General features: G+C 54.5%; 1 protein-coding gene across 5 annotated transcripts in view; it reads left to right on the top strand.

Moving 5' to 3' along the window:
- CRHR2 (corticotropin releasing hormone receptor 2) overlaps nt 1-18,860 on the top strand; it is a gene marked incomplete at both ends in the record, with an annotated part of 44,679 nt that extends 25,819 nt beyond the window's left edge. For 3 of the 5 annotated variants that reach the window (XM_082633159.1, XM_082633158.1, XM_082633160.1), the window contains 10 exons: nt 5,547-5,632; nt 7,060-7,169; nt 7,568-7,685; nt 9,513-9,666; nt 10,198-10,258; nt 11,717-11,789; nt 16,640-16,725; nt 16,922-17,057; nt 17,486-17,527; nt 18,720-18,860. In XM_082633159.1, the coding sequence (XP_082489285.1) occupies nt 5,547-5,632; nt 7,060-7,169; nt 7,568-7,685; nt 9,513-9,666; nt 10,198-10,258; nt 11,717-11,789; nt 16,640-16,725; nt 16,922-17,057; nt 17,486-17,527; nt 18,720-18,860 (1,007 nt within the window). The remainder of the gene's footprint in view (nt 1-5,546; nt 5,633-7,059; nt 7,170-7,567; nt 7,686-9,512; nt 9,667-10,197; nt 10,259-11,716; nt 11,790-16,639; nt 16,726-16,921; nt 17,058-17,485; nt 17,528-18,719) is intronic. The other 2 variants (XM_082633162.1, XM_082633161.1) reach the window with 2 other exon arrangements.
- Between the last annotated feature and the right edge of the window lie 412 nt (nt 18,861-19,272).

Below are 19,272 nucleotides of genomic sequence, written 5' to 3'. Positions count from 1 at the left end.
CACAACTGACTACATCTTCTGGAACACAGGGTAGCAGGGAGAGCCTCTCCCTTCCAGAAACACTGACTCCAGGATCTCCCATAAGAAAGTGTGTCCTGGGAGAGAGAGATCTATTTCTGCCTCTTCATTGCTGGTGACCATGGACATGTCTCCCTCTTCGGGCCTCTTTAGACCAAATGAAGGAGAAGTTTCCTCGCCCTCTTAAATTCCCAAGGAGATGCCTGCTGACTCAGTTCCCAATTTACTTTCTTGCCTGGAATCTGGAGGATGCTGACCACAGGTTTGCTATTTCAGATGGACACCCCTACCCAACAAGGGTTGGACTTACAGTGTCAACAGTTCTGGCAACGGGGCTCAACCTGCCCGTGGCATGAGTGTGAGACTCAAGATGCTCCTGCACGTGGGACAGTTTTGCATTTGCCATGCAGCTTGGCAGAGCCTGGGCATCCAAGGGGACAAACTATCCTCTTGGCCCACCCTGAGCCTCTCATTCTCATTTGGAGTCCCCCGGTAACCTAGACAACAGCACCACCTCGGTCCATCCTGAGCCCCTGTGTGTGCAGCTCTGTGTAGCCCTTAAGAAAGGGCCAGAGGTGACCTAGGCCTTGCCACCCCTACTCCTTAGCTAGCTGGGAAGGCATGACCCCTTTACAGAAGTCAATGAGAGAACAATACCGACCCAGCATGAGCTAAGAGAAGTGAGCAGCTGACCCTCCAGGGGCTGGAGCAGTCGTGGAAGCACCTGGAGGTACTAGGACTGAAGCTGGGCATTGAAGAGGGTCATGGATTATCTTGGCCTGGGCCCAGGGCTATGAGCTGAATGGGCAGAGCAGGGAGGGCTAAGTCTTAGGCGCTCTCCAAGGTTCCCCACCTGCGTTCACGGTGGGACGTGGGCAGTGGTAGCATTTTGCTGTCCGTGGTGCTGAAAATTTCAGTCCTGCACATGACCTCATCCCTTCGGTAAATATTGCTTCTGGCCCTTCCCATCACCCTGTCAGCACCCTCCCACCCTCACTTCTTGTCATCTTCTTTCCCGACAGCCAGTGACGACATTGCTTCTCCTCCACCACATTCCCACTCATCCCCATGCCCAGCCTGTCTCTGGCACTCTCTCCCTCGTAACCACCACCAAAAAATGGTCCCTCATGGTCCCCATCTCCCATATATTGCCAGTTCGACTATCAGAGATAGAAGTGCCAACCTCGGGAGCGCTTAAAAGTGATGTATGGTTGTCTGGGGTTGTCACAATGGCTTGAGGGTACTACTGGCAGTCAGCAGATTGAAAAGTCCCACACAACAAATACTTGACCCACCTGAGATGCCAATGGCATCACTGAGAAGCAGTTTACATTACTTTTTCTGAGTGGGGAAAAAGGCTGAGAGGGATGGGCCTTAGCCGAGGTCACTTAATCAGCCAGAGACAAAATTACAGCTAGGATTTAGGCTTCCATCTTCTCCCAGCCAGGCTCCTGGACCTCTCAGGTGACTGCCCAAATCAGAAGCTCTTGTCAAAGTGTCAGCATCTGAAAGGGACAGAGCACATTGTAATGAGGGCTTTCAACAGGCCAGGGCACGCTGCAGGGGATCGAGTCCAGGCTTCCCAGACCACAGAGCTCTGGAAGAGAAGACCTTGCCTGCGTCATCCAGACCCTAACGCCCCTGGCAGACTACACTGCACACCATTGGCGTCGATCTTCAGCAGAGGCACCTGCATTGCTGTGGTAACAGGCACCCACCTCACTACATCCATCCCCACAGCTCTGGCCTGACCATCTGCCCTCAGACTCTCCGTGCCCATCTTCCTGTGGTTCCCAGGGGAGACTCTTCCTGTCTTACTTTCTCCTGTCCAAGGCTGTGTCTGAGGCCTCAGTGTCCTCATTAGCCAGCTCCCCCGAAGTGCTGGGAGCATCTCTCTTCCAGTCCCCTGGTACCCAGTGTCTGTAGCCAGAGCCTCATCCCCAGGCATGGCTGGGCCCCCAGAGGGAAGCACCCTCCCACCACTACATCCCACATCTGAGACCCTGCTTTCCAAGGTTTCAACAGACCTGAGTCAATTTGATACAGCCCACGTATACTCAATGGCTCACTCCTGAGGAGGGAACTGTTGACTCCAATATGGGTTCTTCCTACTTGTCTGTCCCCAGGGAGCTCAAGTTCAGTAGCAAAGAAAAGAAGGATCAGTTCTAAAGAAATGAGACTCATAGTGAATTACGGCAAATGCTCTAAAAGAGATTTTTCTTTTCAAACTATGTTGTACAATAGTGGATTGTGAAGTAAATTTAGTGGGTTGTGACTAGTATTTGTATATAGAATAAATACAATTCATTAGAAAGTAATAGAAAAATATTATAGCTGTGGTCAAGATAAATTTCACTTTGTGAAACTGGATTCAGTCATGTGAGCGGTGTGTGTGTGTGTGTACTGGACTGTGACATGAAATGGATATGTGGCTGTAGTTCAAGGGCAATAGAGTGTGAAGACCTATGTTTCAAGAGATGGGAAGACATAGAGGAGGTGTTTAGAGGGAAAAAGAAGAGATTACGTAATACCTTGGGTGTTGGGGAAGCCTCCAGGAGGAGGTGGCATTAGAGCTGGGGGTTACAAGATAAGTAGGAGTTTGTAGGAATATGTGCATGCGTAAAGGGTGAGAGTGAGGAGGGTATCTCAGGGGGTGGCTCAGTATGGAGCTCGGTGTGTGCCAGGCCTGCTGGTGTAAATGTCAGCTGCCATGTGGAGTGGTAGAGATGGGTCAGGAAAGTTCGGCTAGGGCCCGGGTGTCAAGGGCCTTGAATAGCACACCAAGAAAGTTGGACTTTATTCCCAAGAGCAATAAAAAGCTGCTGATGACTTTTATTCAGAAATCAGCATGATCACTCTGGCAGTGGGGGTAAAGGATAGAGATTCGAGGGGGGCAAGAGATGAAGCCAGGAGGCAAGATAGGAGGGTGTTGTGCCAGTTCAAGGTGACTAGAGAGTGGGTGGAAGGGTGGGCAGGAGAGGGATGGACTCCGGAAAAAGAAAGAGGAGACAGAATCCACGGAGCTTGGTATCCCAGGGGCATTGATGTGAGGGACCAGAAAGGTCTCAGATCTGCAGCATCTCTATCCTGACCCCCTCCTTTCCACAAGCCCGCCCCATGGTCAGTACCACCACAAGATATCATACTTGGGAGATGAGTATTCTGAGGTCTTGTCCTCAGGGAGCCCCACACTGATCTGCGACACCAGACTCACCCACCTGAACAACTGAGGCCAGGTCATGAGCAAGGGCTGGAATGTGGGGCTCAGGCTGTCAGGACTGAGAGGGTTGGGGGCATTGGGAGGCTCAGGAGAAAGAGACTCGTGAGATGCAAGCAATCAAAGAGGCCTTCCTGGAGGAAGGAGCTTAGCACTGACTTAAGAAAAGCTAGATAACATCTAGGAACACATTCACAGAAGATAAATTTTTCTGCCCTTTGAACCATAGCCAGGATCAGGGTCTGTCTCACCTCACACAGGCCTGTTGAGAAGGACTCTAAATCCCCATCAGGGAGGGACTGTTCATTTTACAAAATCACCCACCCTCCCAAAATGCCTTTACATTGGTCCCGTTGGTTTCACCCCATACTCTGTCCTTTAGTTCAGTAACATCACTGACCCTATGCATCAAATTCTCTTAACATACAACCTTTCTTTCTCTTAACATACAACCTGTAGTAAAACAATCCTGTAGAGGGAGAAAACCCAAGTGGGGAATTGGGTGCCATGGTCAGGGGCTAGGAGCTAGTGTCCTCATATTGGGGTCAGAGTTGGTGTCAGACCAGCATTGGCCTGACTGACTCACACTTGGGCCAGGGACCTGCCAGAGGCAGGCCTCGCTGACAGGTGACAGGCCCAGGAGGCAGGAAAAGGCCAGTAAAAATCCCGAATTTGAAAAATGTATAAGCTCAGAGCACCAAATTAAAAAAACAATTAGGCTAATAGAATCTCCCCCATTGTTTCTCCTCTTCAGCAAGTGCTCCTTCATAAGTCCATTGCTTTTAACTCACTGTTAGCTCAGCGGAAGTGGATTTTTAAAGTAACTTAATTATTTCAGAACTCGTTGCTTCCAAAAACAATCTAAGGTTTCCCCTTCAGCTCTGTGACTCTGTGCTCTGTGAGCTATTTTTTAAAAATTAACTTTATATTGTGATTCTAACTTAAACCCAAAAGAAAAATCCACAAACAACTGCCCATTAGCCAGAGAGCAGAACGCTGGTACAAATTATCCCCAAACAATAGATCGTTTAGAATTTGTAAGTAAGCGGGGGAGGTAGGGTACATAAGACAGCGAAATGCAGAGCAGAGGCTAGCAGAGGGCTTTGGAGTTATCAGGTGTGAGGCATTCCTCTGGCTGGAAGTGACGGTGGGCTACCTGGAGAGCATGGCTTAGGAGCTAGATCTTGACAGTCAAACTAGGATTTAAAGAAAATATGCGCATTCCTTGAACTTCATACATCTCCCTTCAATAAAACCCTCACTTCAGTACATCAGACACTGATGCCCTGAAATGTCTTTTCCCACATCACATTCCAACTTTAACACAGAGCCAGGTTCTCAAACATTTAGAGATCACATGGTGGTCTCCCAGGCAGCCGTAGCTCAAGGTCAGCAACACAGTCCTGTTTCCCCATATTGCTGTCATTCCTGTACCGCTGCTACTCAGTAGCCTAGGGGTTAGGAACATAAACCCTGAAGCCAGACCTTCTGGGTTTGAATCTTCTCATCTTTGTACCCTTGGCAAGCTACTTGATCTCCCTGTGCCTCAGTTTTCTCATCTGTAAAATGGGTTAATCTCAGTACCTACTCCATGGGGTTGCCTGAAGATTGAATGGACGAGTGTAAACAAAGCAGTTAGAAGAGGACCTGGTACAGGGCAAACACCTGCTGTATAAATAGTGACTATGGTGAAAGTGGAAGTACTGATACTGGTGGGAAAAGTATGGATCTCGTGAGCATAAATTGATTGCGATTAGGATGGAAACTTTTCGGCATGCTGAAAGCAGTGAATCTTCAGCCACATCCCAGGGCTCACAGTGGGGTTCAGTTTCAAACAAAATTAAAGAGAGTGTACAAATGCTAGTCAAAAATTGTATCAAAAATGGGTTTTAGGGCCTCCCTGGTGGCGCAGTGGTTGAGAGTCCGCCTGCCGATGCAGGGGATACGGGTTCGTGCCCCGGTCTGGGAGGATCCCATATGCCGCGGAGCGGCTGGGCCCGTGAGCCATGGCCGCTGGGCCTGCGCGTCCGGAGCCTGTGCTCCGCAACGGGGGAGGCCACAACAGTGAGAGGCCCGCGTACAGCAAAAAAAAAAAAAAAAAAAAAAAAAAATGGGTTTTATCATGCCTTTTAGCTACCATGAGTGTAAGGCTTTTGTGCACTTTTCACATGAATGAGTTTCACGTGAACGTTCAGACGAGTTTCCCGGCCTAGAGAGGCTGAGACATAGGGACCTTATCCTGTGGGCATCAGGGAGCCAGGGAGTGTTCTTGAGGAGGGGAGTGACCTGCCTCTTGGTGCATCTTTTGTAGGGAATGCCTACCGAGAGTGCTTGGAGAATGGGACCTGGGCCTCACGGATCAACTACTCACAGTGTGAGCCCATTTTGGATGATAAGGTGAGTGGCTCCCACCTGCCTCACCCCTGGTCCTGTACAGGTAGTAGGACTCAGATTGAGCACAGAGGATGCCAAGGGTGGCAAAACCAGTCCTGTGTCACCCACCCACCCCCTTCTTGCACCTCTCGCCACCACCCTATGTCCTGCCCTGTGCTCAGTGACATTGTGGTGGGGTAGAGAAGGGGACGTGGAGGCTCACCTTCAGGCGAGCTCAGCTGGTGGAGGACACCAGCAAGGTGGCACATGGCACAAGAAGGGGATGACCCTGTAACCAGTGCCCCAACATCTAACAGGCAGTGTGACTTCCTTCCTCCTCTGGGCCTCAGTTTCCCCATCTGGCATTCTGATTCTATGATTCCACATGGAAACAAGTGCAGCCCCCAGAAGGGCAGTCCCCACGGGAAGCTGGGTCCCACTCCGACCTCACCAGCCCCCCTTGCTCTGGTGCTGGATTCTGTGTTATCTGCGGTGCCAGCCTCCTTCCTCTTGAAGCTTCTCCTCATTCCTGACCCCAAATGATATATCCCACCCCATCCCTCTCCTCTTTTGCCCATTACTGCCCCCAGTGGGGCTGAAACTTTTCCCCAAGAGAAGTCCAAGTTCAGAGGAAAAACATTTGTCTGCCCTGAGAAAGTGATTCTCCAAGATGCGAGCCAAAGGGGGTCTGCAATGAGGGCCACAAGAGTGACAAGTGGGATGGGCCATAAAGGAGAGAAAGAGGTCCCCTCCTGCCCTCTGCCCTCACCTCTTCATCTCACAGCCCCTCTGAGCAGTGGCAAACCAAAGTGGGTGTGGGGTGGCGGGATAGTCTGCCCTGGCAGGAAGGAGTATTTTATCATTGCCTCTGTTAAGAATTGCCAGCATGTGGTGATAATAAAAAGCAGACTGATTTTATTTGGTCTTAATATTGCTCTTAAAATCTCACAGATAAGGTACCCCCTCACTGCTGCACCCAGGGCAGACTGATCCCAAGGCACCCCCAGACCTGCCATAGGTCAATGCTTCTGAGACAGGAGGACAGGTTGGCTCCATTGTACAGATATCAAAACTGAGTCCCAGAGATATAAATCAATACTTGCTCAGCCCATTAGGGTGTGAGCTGAGATGAAACACAGATGTAGCAACTCCCATTCCAGAATTAAAAAGAAAATAGAATCTACATACCCATATCTCTGTCATAACTCAGAATACATTGTGCTCAAATCTGCCCTCCAATTGCACGGGGGACACCTGACCACAGCCATTTATACCAAGAGCCACACAGGGCCGACAGGAGAGAGCTCTGGGTGCCAGGTGTGGTGGTGACACTTGGAGCCTCTTCTGCCCCCAGGGTCAGGACACACAGGGTGGCCATTGCTAGAGTGCCTGGCCCCACCCTCCACATGCCCCAAGCCTCTGTCTGCCTGTGTGTCTGTCTGTCTGTCCAGCAGAGGAAGTATGACCTACACTACCGCATCGCGCTCATTATCAACTACCTGGGCCACTGCGTGTCTGTGGCAGCCCTCGTGGCTGCCTTCCTGCTTTTCCTGGCCCTGCGGTGAGTCCACCCCGCCCCTGCTTTTTCCCTGCCCTCCTCCTACGGCACCCCCTTCACCTCTCCCATTCTCAGCTCCTCTCCGGGGTCCCTGGAGCCAACGGACAAAAGGGGCTTGGGGAGGTGCCTGAGCACTGACCGCTGGCAGGCATGCAGGAGGCAAAAAGGGAGCCAGCTCTGGAAGACCCAACCGTGGTCACCACGAATGGGAATTTGGCCCCTGGTGCAGCCCTGCCTTTACCCCAGGCTGAGTCTCTCCCTTGCCTGAGGAGGGAGGGGGTGGCAGGGGGCGCAGGCCCAGCTGACCCATGATGCCAGCTGACCCCTGACCCCTGCCCCAACTGAGCTCTGAGCCCAGGTGCAGCCTGTCCCGGCTGACCCCTGACCTGGTCCTCCCACAGGAGCATCCGCTGTCTGCGGAACGTGATTCACTGGAACCTCATCACCACATTTATCCTGCGAAATGTCATGTGGTTCCTGCTGCAGCTCATCGACCATGAAGTGCATGAGAGCAATGAGGTCTCTGGGTAGAGGTTTGGGGCCGGACCTGGGGGGCTCTGGGCTCTGGGGCCCCCCATCTCTCTTGCCCAGTCCTCGCGTGCAGACCCGAACCTGAGCTCACCTGCACCCAATCATTGTCCCTCCAGAGCCAGGGGTGGGGGAATGGGGCTCCAGGCCGGGGTCTGGGGAGCAGCACAAACCTGACACCAGACTTTGGTTTATCCTGTTCCACTCCCCATCTTGTGACTTCAGCACCTCCCAAAGATTCCTTAGAGAAAAGGAGGCTGAAATTAACCTCTATTGAGCTTTAGATCAATTCATTCCAATGAGAGACCTGTAGGGATTTCGCCCCCATTATGCAGACATGGAAACTGAGGCTCAGGGGGGTTAGATGACACTGTAAGGATGCCTCTACATCTGGGCCACCAGGAACTTGAGCAGGCCAGCGCGTTAGCTGCCCACGGTGGATTTGTGTCAACCACTCTTGTACTGTGTCCAAGTCATAAAACCAGAGCCCAGAGTGGAGCCATGCACAGAGCTCTTTGGCCCACCATTAGAGACTGCTCAATACATCGTCTCTGGATGGCTAGACCTGAGCACACACCCAGGCTGGTTTGATGCTTCACTTGGCCCCATGTTGAGCCCTGCCTCAGCACCAACGGAATTCAGTCAGTTTGGGGTGCCCTGCAGCCCAATGTCGGCTTGTACTGACAAGGCATCGTTAACTTGGAGGAAAAACAAGATTGGGAGGAGGGGATCTTTCGCATTCCACCTTAGCAGGACTTTCTCAGAATAGAGGAGACAGATGGCCGCATGGGGCCCAAGATCAGGGCTGGGACCATGGAGGAAAGTCACGGAGGCTGTGATCAGCTCAGCTGATTGATTATCTGACAGCCCGGCTGTTAGAGCCAGACAGAGAGGCGCTGCGCTGTCCAAGGGGACAGTCAGCTCCCCATCACAGGGCTCCTCTAACCACCAATCCCCACATCCTCAGCTCTGAGGGTGCCCTGGTGACGAACCCCTGGGGAAGATGGCCAGGTAGGGTCAGCTGAGAAGAGCTCTGGCCTGAGGCCAGACCTGGCCGTGGCCCATGGTGGCTCTGGGCAGGCTTGTCTCCTGAGGGAGGGGTAGTAACCCTGCTTAGAGGGACAGGGACAAATTCCCCTCAGCCGAGAAGGCAAATGGCACCAACATTCATTTCTTGGCGCCTGCCTTTGCCACCTCCATCTTCTTGAACCAACCTGCAAGATGGTATTATTCTTTTCTCTGCAGCACGATGAGGTTCAAAGAGGTATGGCCAGTTGCCAGAGGTCCCGGTGTAAGGAAGTCTCCCTCCAGAGACGGCAGTGATCACACTAATACCATAATCTCCTAAACCCAGAGATTTGGGAGGATCACCTCCACCGCTGCAGCTCACCTTCATAGACCCTATACTTGACTCACTAATTTTTTTCTACATGAAATTTCATAGTCCGTTCGGAAATGGAAACCAGTCTGACTCGCTGGTAATTGAAGGTGACCCTCAAAAAACAGTGACGGTGAAACACGACAGTGCTGTTCAATTCTAGCCTCTCCCTGCAGAAAGCTCAGAGCCAGACTCCCTCTTTCTTTTATGAAAAACGAGATTAGAAAACACTGGGGAGAAGTCAGACCCCCGGTACCAGGGGAGCCCGGCACTTTCTGAAAAAGTGAGAGAGAAAGGATGAAGCTTCCCACAATGAGATTCGAGGGTGTTTAATGCCATGTCCATGACCCAACTCAAACGACCTCCCCTCCATCAGCGCCCGAGCTGTGCACTTGGGCTTTGGCCCCAGGCAGCCACTGACTGCTGCCTGCCCCGTGCAGGTCTGGTGCCGCTGCATCACCACCAGCTTCAACTACTTCGTGGTGACTAACTTCTCCTGGATGTTCGTGGAGGGCTGCTACCTGCACACAGCCGTCGTCATGACCTACTCCACCGATCGCCTGCGCAAGCGGCTCTTCCTCTTCATTGGATGGTGTGAGGGTCCTGGGGGGACCTGCAGGGTCTAGTGGGGAGAGGGTACAGCTGACAGGGTCACCTCCCTTCATCTCGGGTCCAAGGACGGGACCACATTCCTGTCTACCATCCCCAGGCCAGCCCGAGGATGCAGCCACCACTCCCTTCCGTGCTGGAGAGGAAGAAGCAAATAGTCCCTCTGAAAGGACAGTCCACAGATAGCCTTCCTCTTCTCGCCTGGAATGGCCAATCCAAAGACCTTTGTCTCTGGCTTCAAAAGAAAAGCTGGCCAGCTCCACTTCTCTATCAAAAAACCTCAGAAAATCACGCTTTCCCCTCATCTCTCTGACCTGCTTGGAGGGGATGGCTGAGAGTGAGGGAGGGATGGGGGCAGGGGTCTAGGGACAGGGCCCCTCAAGGTCATGGATGGCCTGCAGTTAGATGATTGCAAACAAGATCCTAGCCCTTTGTGGTCCCCCCCACACTGTGTTCTACAAGAGGGGCTCCTGACCATCTGTCTGTCCACTGCAGCTGTGTCTGTCCTTCTTTCAGGCATCCCCTGCCCCATCATCATCGCCTGGGCCATTGGCAAACTCTACTATGAGAATGAAAAGTAAGTAAGGACAGGCCAGCCATGGGGCTCAGAGGGATGTTAGGACAGGTCAGCCACGGGGCAAGAATTGCAGCCACGCCAGGACAGTTCACTTTTCCATTGTCCTTAAATTGAGAAAATGTCCTTGGCGCCCAGAGGTACTCATGCGATAGGTGTCAAGTCAACTTTGTTGAATTGAGTTAGGAATCGTTCCTTTAAGCACCCAATGCATGACCCCCTTAGCCTCTGGTAAGGCCTCCTCCTGCAGTTGGATGCGGCAAGTCTGGCTCCAGGCTTTCAGCTCAGAGCAGCTCCAACTGTGGCATTGAGCCTCTCACAGATGCCCGGGCCAAGCCAGTGGAAGCTTGTTTTATTCTGGCATCCCAGTCTCTTCCTGGGGTGCAGTGTTCCATGCTGGGACCCTCTCTGCACCAGAGACTTTGAAATACTCAGCCTCAGCCCAGATGATGGCAATTCTGGCTGCAGGTCAGCAGAGAACGGCGGGGAAGTTGGGTGCCACCAGCTGAGAAAAGAGGGGACAAAGGAACGTCAGTCTCTGTACAAATATTCAAGGGGTCTCTGAGGATGGAGGGAGCAGATGGGATTTGGGGGCAGGGGGCAGGAACGGCGTGGGTTCTAAGAGCTCAACATTAGGAAGAGCTCCTAATGATAAAAGCTGCCCAAGAGTGAGAGGGCTGCCTTTAGAGGTAGTGAGCTTCCCATCAAAGGGGGTGTTCAAGCAAAGGAAAAAGAAACAGTGCTGGGAGGCTGCAGGGGAGAATCCTACCTGAGGCAATGTGCACTGGATGACCTCTGAAGTTGCAGAAGACACAGAATTTCCTGAACTCTGTGGGGCCCTTTCTGAGGTCCAGTAGGAGTTGCTGGCAGAGCCAGACTGGGTCCTGGGCCAGCCCTTCCCCCAGACCCTGAAGCTTCTTCACCCCCAGCATCCCCAAAGAATAACCAAGCCTCTAATAGCAGCAAGCTTCCTTCCCTGGGTGAATGAGGCCAGGGATCGGGCTAGGAGAAGGCTCCCGCCTCCACATCTGCTGCTTTGTGTGTCTGAGTGCCTGGCACAAGGAGAGGTGGGTTCCAAGCAATGCGGGAACAGGTGGTACAGGCATTTGGGCCCTGGCCAGTGAGGGGGAGCCCAGCTCTCCATTCATGAGCCTCCTGCATGTCCAGCCCTGGGCCCAGCATCCTGGGATGGGGCGAGGGAGCAAGGAGAAGGGGGAGGAGACCTAGGGCTTGCCTCAGTCTGCCTGGGGAGACCAGACCCTCCATGTAGGGCAAAAGGCAGCCCAGGTATGAGCCAGGGTTGTCAGTGGGGCTGGGGCTGTCCACCCAGGCTTCGGGGGAAGGAACAGCCATGGAGATTGGATCTCAGAAAGAGTCAAGCAGAGGACCCTGGCCCCGAGGCTGCAGTGATCCCCAGGCTGTGGTTCAGCAGGCCACTTAACAGCCACTCCATCTTTGCAGGTGCTGGTTTGGCAAGGAGCCTGGCGACCTGGTGGACTACATCTACCAGGGCCCCATCATCCTCGTGCTCTTGGTAGGTCCTCAGTGGGAAGTGGGACAGGGCTGGGCACCAGGAGGACAGCAGAGGACCCACCCAGCAGAGATGCTGGGGAGGGACAGGGTCTGGATCGGCCCCCCCGCACACACTCTGTATGCACCACCCCGCTGCCTGGCATCCCGCTCCCAGCTCTCCCTTCCTCACGCTCCATGCCCTGATGCAGCCCTCTCCCCTCTCTGGCCCTCAGGTTTTGGGCAGAGAAAATCTGACTGGCAGATTTCTAGTGCCTCCGACATCTGACATCCCCTTGCCAGGTAAAAGCCAGGCAAGGGGGCAGCTGGTGGCAAGAGAAGGGTCCGCGGGATTATGTTCAGCCCAGACCTACATCTCCCTCTACCCGCAGCGACCCCCTCCAGGGCCCAGCCCGTCACCCCCAGCCTGGAGCAGTGGGACAATGGAAGCGTAATGAGCAATTATTCCTCCTCCAGCTCCCCGCCCTTTGCCAAATGTATTAACATCTAAGGTATAATTGCCGCCATGTCTCTAAACCACAACGAGCTTTAATTAAGGTAGAGTTTAAGTAGAGGCTGCATTCTGCAAAAAAAATCGAACCCATTATATATCATACGCTAAAAAAAAAGACATACAAAAAAGCCCCATAAGAAACTGGCATTTACGTAAGACTTATTTCAGGCTTGTTTATTTCAGGCTCCTTAAAGGGCCACCTGCTCCCTGTGCGAAGCTTGAGAGGGAGCACCACCCCGCTCTTGCACACAGCAGGTGCCTAATGGGGGTTTCTTTGTTCTACCCTGGAGACAATGACTGTTTATCTCTTTTTACTTCCTTACTCCCCTCCCTTTTGTAACTTCCTCAGGGATTCATTTGACCCCCCATCTTTGGAGTGTCCTTGATGTATACAAACCGGAGATGACTAGGAAGGTTTTTTACCAACTGCCTGAAATTCCACCATCAGGGCTCCATTCATTTCAGAGACAGAAGCCAGTCCTTGTCAGCAGTCAGAGGGGGGAGTCATTGTCCTTGGAGTCCTAGCTGCAATGAGTCACTGATTCCCCCCTCTGCCAGTGTGAACAGAAACCCCATGAGACCCATCCCCCCCTGCCACCTGCTGAGAGCCCATCCTGGAGGGAGAGGGCTTCTGATGAGCCTGGGACTCAGCCAAGGAAGGCTGGCTTGGGTGGGAAGCGAGCCCCCTCTGCAAAGATGTTGGACAGCAGTGAGGAAATGAACAGAGAAGGGGGACAGGCTTGGAAGGCCCAGTGGCAATACCCAACTCCCGCCTCCTCTCCATGCCCCCTTCTCCGGTTCCATCCTCACCAAGAGCCCCATGCTTGTCTTTCCCTTTGGACCTGGCCCACACCCAGCTGGGCTTCCAGGTTCCAAGCTCAGCCCTTCCAGAAGCTCTACCTTCATTACTCCCAGTCCTCACATCCTCGATGCCCGGAAGTAGGGATGATGCTCCCCGTTTCACAGATGAAAAACCTGGGAGATGAAACAGCTGCCCAAGGTCATCACTAATAGCTAGCTGAGCTGAGACTGGAGGGCCGGTTACCCACCGCCTCCCGCCATCCTTTCCTTTGGATACCCTGCCACCCCTGGCCTCCCCCAGGGGTCCACAGCTGTCTGAGAGGCCCGTGCTCATTTCTGGGTTCTGGGAAGTGAGTTGGCTGGTTGGGTTTGCAGGAGGCTGTTGTCACTGTTGTTCGCATGGGAAAGGCATGAGCTCAGTGCTTTCCATGAGTATTTGAACCTGTGCCAACCTTCCCAGACGGGCTCCATGGCTTTCCCCACTGGATGGACGAGGAAGCAGAAGCTCAGAAACGTTAATTAAGTAATTTGCCCAAGGCCACGCAGATGCCAATTGGAATAGCTGGAATTAGAGCCATGCGACAAGGACTTGGCGCCAGGTGTTCATGTGGGAGCTGGTCCCAGGAAACACAACGAGGGGTGGGAGTAGAAGACAAGGAAGGGAGGAAACCGATAAAGGTTAAGTGATGAGCAGGCTTCCATGGGGCAACACATAGAAGAGTCTCAGAATTGACCGCTGGTCGGGAAGCAGGGTTACTTACCCATATGCTTCATGCCCCATCAGTGGAGGTTGCCCTGGGGACCTTGAATGCCCACATTTCCAGCTCCCCTCTCCCTGTTTTCAGGCTGAGCTAGCTCCCCTGGCACCAGAGAAAGCCCCAAGCTGAGAACTGTCCCCTGCAGCTACAGGTGAATGGTGTGTGGCACGTGAGGTCTGTCCGGTGAAAGCCTTGACTCTCTGTTCCATGGGTGGTGTCTTCCCCAGCAATATCCCGGCTGCCCCTATTCCAAATGTAGATCCTAGGGCCTCCACCTGCCACTGGGAATCTCTGGGGTGTGTCCAAGAGCTGCATTTGGAACAAGCGCCTTTGATGTGCATACTCTAGTGGGAGAATCCTGGTGTCCAGGGGCCTTGTGAGCAGGGATGTGAGTTGTCTGGGCTTTCTCTGTGGCCCAGCCAGGGCCCTGAACGCAGTAGGACTCAGGACTTGGGCCTTTGAGACTCACCAGGCTTCACAGGTCCAGGTAGACAAGCAGGCTAGCTATGTTGCTGGACGTGGTGAATGTGCGCTGCAAGGAGCTGAGATGTGATGGCAGCACCCCAAGACCCAGAGCTGGAGGGGAGCAGAGGACACCCCCAAGGGCTGGGACTGCCTCTCCCAGCCTGGGTTTAAAGGACAGGAGGAACCGTGTCTGAAGCCAAGGAGGAAGGGATGTCAGTCCTCCTTCCTCCCTCCCCGCCCGCCTCTGCACATGCGCAGATGGGGAGGGTTTGGAAACCAGGTGGGAGGGCGGTGTCAGCGGCTCCCTGGGGAAGGGGGGAAGGTGCCTGCAGTGAAGTGAGGTGGAGAAGATGTTGTAAAGGGGGAGGCTGGGAACCAAGCCCAAAAGGAAAGAGTGACTTTGGGGCTGCACAGACCAGCCTGAGGTGGGGTGTGGGCAACATCACCAGCTCCTGCCTAGGGTGAGCAGAGGGGATAAGGCCTTGTCTCTCAGACCCTCCACACCAGCTCCTGTCCCTGCTCTTGCCTCAGCACATGGAACAGCGCCCTGTAGCCCAGAGGTGCTCAGCAATTGCTTATTGACTAGATGGGTGGATGTATGTACGTTACCTGTTGAATAAGTGGGTGAGTGGGTGGGTGGGTAGATAAACTGATGAATGTTGAGTAGATATTTAGATGGATGGATGGATGGATGTTACACGTTAAATAAGTGGGTGGGTGGGCGGGTAGATAAAATAATGGATGGTTGAGTAATATTTGGATGGATTAATGGATGGATGGATAGATGGATAAGTGGGTGGATAACTGAGTGAATTAGTTAGTGGGTTTATGGACGATTGATTAGTGAATAAGAATTAATGCAGGGAAATGTGGAAGAAATGAGAATATATTTTGACTCCAACCACCTCTATTCTCACAGAAGTCATGAAGAATCGGAAAAGGTCAAGTATGTTGTATCACTTGTATGAGGAAATTAGGATCGGCCTATGTGTTAAAGTGACCTCATGATCCAAGGGAATAGACCAGAAACCCAGGAGCTGGAAATTATTAGGTCTTAAGAGGAAGCAAGGCGCAGCAGGCCGTGGGCAGCCCTGGCTGAATGCTTCCACCGCCCCTCACCCTGGATTCACCAGGCTGTGCCAGTTTGGTCACTGGAGCAGCAGGCCGTGGCTGAGGAGGGAGCCCCCCAGGGCCCCAGAGCATCCTCAAGCTTAGGGGTGACCCAGAGGCCACAGGGATGTGCGTCCCATGGTGTCTGCCTGTGTCCCCAAGCCTCAGAACTTAGGAGGCTCCAGAAATGACGGAGTCTCAGGACCGGGACTTGGGAGGGGTGTGTGTGTGTGTGCATAAACACACGCACATACTCAGACATGTGCACACACGTGAGCCAGCAGACACCCCTGGGCTAATATGTATCTCCTTCTGACCCATGGGTACTTTCCTGTGAGAGATCCCCAGGGTGTCAGGCATACAACACTCACTCTCCTGTCTACTCGCACTTGGAGGTGGATGAAGAGAGACACAGCTGTGTCCCTGTCCCCAGGTCCACACTCACACAGGAACACACCAAGGCACACACACAAGCACAGAGCACAGACCCACGGGGAGCACTGAGAAGGCAGCACACAGGCACACAGACAAGCCGACACGGGTTAACAGGACACTAGCGCACTCACAGAGACCACATGCAGCACAGGGCTGCCCCGGGAGGCCACACGGGCAGGTCCCGGGGAGAGGCTGGGAGCGGCAGGCTCCGATGCTGAGAGAAGGCTCAGAATGAAGATAAATGAGGCCTTTCCAGGAGCCAACTGCTGGAGTCAGCCCAGCAGCCTGTTCATCTCCATTGCCGCAGGCGTGTCTGCGAAGAATCTAGAGTTTTCCTGGGTGCAGGGGACGAGTGGTGAGAGATTAATCACTCCATCTGGCCGGGTCTGCTCCACCAGGGCAGGGCTGTCCTCTGTCCAAAGGGCCTCAGGGAGACCCTCAGTTGACAAGTGGGGGCCCTGCAGCAGCGGGGGCGGGCCGGGCAGAGCTCTGGGCGCCTCAGGAAGGAGTGACCTTTGCGCCCTTGTGCACGGCCTCCAAGGCTGCTTTTCCTCCCTCGGGTCAGGGTGTGGAGAAGCAGGCTCTGGAGCCCTCCGGTGACAGGGGACCCGGCAAGTGGGGTACCTGCCTGCCCCGGTGAGGGAGGACCAGAGGCCTTGGGACCCCAGGCAGGTGCTGGGTGAGTGAAGTGGGACGTGGATTCTCAGTGGGTTACAGGGGAGGTGGTTGCCTCTCCTCTCATCCCCACCTCGTGATCCTTCCTTTTTCCCTCTCTGCCCCCTGTCCCTCCAGATCAATTTTGTATTTCTGTTCAACATCGTCCGGATCCTAATGACAAAGTTACGAGCATCCACCACATCGGAGACGATCCAGTACAGGTGAGTGAGGGGTGCCTTGACCCTCAGCAGGGGAGGAATGAGGAGGCCATCTGGGCCATTCCCCTGCCTCTGGGCAGGGTCCTCTGAGTCCTCACCCAGGGCCCTCGCTCAGGCTCCCAGAAGAAATGCCAGCGAGTGAGGCCCTACCTGCCTCAGGGGCTCAGATGGGTCTTGTCACCCCTCCCCCCCTCCCCAGGAAGGCGGTGAAGGCCACCCTGGTTCTCTTGCCCCTTCTGGGCGTCACCTACATGCTCTTCTTCATCAACCCTGGGGAGGACGAGCTGTCACAGATCGTGTTCATCTATTTCAACTCCTTCCTGCAGTCGTTCCAGGTGGGGCACATAGTGGGATTCGGCCACAGTGAGCGCCCCTGACCTGGCGTGCTCAGGCACCCGTGCCCTTGCTGGCTTGGTTTAGTTCGTATGCGCTGAAATACAAGTGCGTGCACACCCTGAACCCAGGCCCTGGCCCCGTCACTCCCACCCCAGGGCCCAGGTGGGCCCACCCCCGACCGGGTCAGGGTCACCCTAGCCTGCACCTCCTGCCGGCCCAGCCCCTGCTCTGAGGACTCATGGCAGCCTGTCACTCGTGGTGGACCCCGGCACACCTGCTCCACGATGGGGGTGCCTACCCATCTCTGAGCCTCCGGGGTCCTGAGTCAGAGCGTTCCCCCAGTCATCCTGTCCCCACTCCACCCTCCGACCCCCCAGGCAGAGTGGCTCCCTGAGCAGGTCACTGACCTCTCCCTCTTCCTTCCCAGGGTTTCTTTGTGTCTGTCTTCTACTGCTTCTTCAATGGAGAGGTATGACCCCAGACCCGGGAGGCCTGTCCTCAGACCCCACTCCAGGGAAGTTCGAGGGGAGCCCCCCAGCCTTTTGGGCGTCCCTGGCTCTGCTCAGCTCTGCTCTGGAGAAGGGAGGGGAAGTCTGGAGAAACCACCCAGCTCTGGGGAGACAGGAATCCTGCCTGAGGGACTCCAACCAGTTTAGAAGGTTGACTCTGCAGGTCAGAAATGATATACTGACTCTCCCATTGCACTCGGAGAGCTGGGTGGGCAGGAGCCCAGGCCACAGGGGCTCACAGAAGAAGGAAGCCAGAACACAGGTGATGACAGGAGAGCGCTTGCCAGGAGCAAGTCGGGTATGAGCCGTGCATCCAGGCCTTTATGGACCCAGGGAGCAGAAAGACACCAGCACGTCCTCTCCTGTCCCCTACCGCCGCAGAGAAGGCCACATGCATTTGGGTGGGCTCCAGGGAGCCAGGCTCTGGTGAAGCTTGGTTAGCTTACAAGGCCCAGAATCCCAGCGCGGCGGACTTGGGCGAGATGTTTACTCAGGCCTGTGGTGGGTGAGGACACACAGTGGGTGCTGGGGCAAAGAGCAGACACCCTCTCAGGGCCCGAGACCTTCCAGACACCCCAGAGGAATGCCAGTGCCATCCTGAGGCCTCTTCACCTGCCCGTGCACAGGGCAGTGGTGGGGTCTGCATGCCTGGGTCTGTCAATTAAAGCAGACCCCAGATAGGAAAGTCCAACAGTGGAGACCGGCATGTGCTGGAGGGCAGGGAGAGAAGGAGCCACTAAAGCAAGCAAGCAATGAGTGCTTACGGAACAGTTATTCTGTTCAACCATGTGCCAGGCTGGCATGTGGGGGACATGATCCAGTTTGCAGAAAAACTTCTTCCATTGCAATACAAATGAGAATAGAACAGCACCAGTGACGGTCAGGTCTTGAAATGACTAGCTCTCCATCTCAGCTGCGTGCTGTGGTAAGCAATGCAGGTCTTTCAGGAGGTAGAGGAGGTCAGGGCTGCAGAGGAGGTGAGAAGGACCCTGCTTTTGGAAACAGCCGGTCTCTGGATGTGAGGGTGGCAGTCAGGGGGGCCGCCCCAGCCTCCCTTGGTGGCCCTGCAAGGGGCAGGAAGCAGGGGAGAGGACTGGTGGGGACCCAGGATTGGCTTCCACAGGCCCAGTTGAGCCTCCTCCTCCCCTGCAGGTGCGCTCGGCTGTGAGGAAGAAGTGGCACCGCTGGCAGGACCATCACTCCCTCCGAGTCCCCAGGGCCCGGGCCGTGTCCATCCCCACGTCACCCACGCGGATCAGCTTCCACAGCATCAAGCAGACGGCCGCTGTATGACCCCTCAGTACCCTCACCTCGCCCATCAATCCACCATCGGGACAGCCTCCCCATCCTCCTCCAGCACCTTTCTCTGGGTTCTCCTGGCTGCGCAGGCTCTGATGGGGGCAGAGGGAGTGGGGAGACCAGCTCTCCAGGCCGGCAGGAGGGAGGCTATGCAGCAGCACGAGGGGCTCTCGGGAACCAGGGCCGGCTGGACCCTAAGTCTCAGTGCGAGAAGGAGCTGAGCCGGGAAGTCACGGGAACCCCCGGAGGAGAGCGGGTCACAGGTCTTCAGGCATTGCCCACGCCAGCCTCTCTGGCTAGATCCTCACTGTCGCCCTGTTCACAGATGAGGAATCTGAGGCCCAGAGCCAGGGAGGGCCTGCCCAAGTCACACAGCTAGTTCATGACAGACCTGGGGCTCCTTTGT

This window comes from Mesoplodon mirus (genome assembly GCF_964341445.2).
Source record: "Mesoplodon mirus genome assembly, chromosome: 9".
Taxonomy (NCBI): domain Eukaryota; kingdom Metazoa; phylum Chordata; class Mammalia; order Artiodactyla; family Ziphiidae; genus Mesoplodon; species Mesoplodon mirus.
The sequence above is the reverse complement of the archived record's forward strand: the minus strand, read 5'-3'. Positions and strand labels throughout refer to the sequence as shown.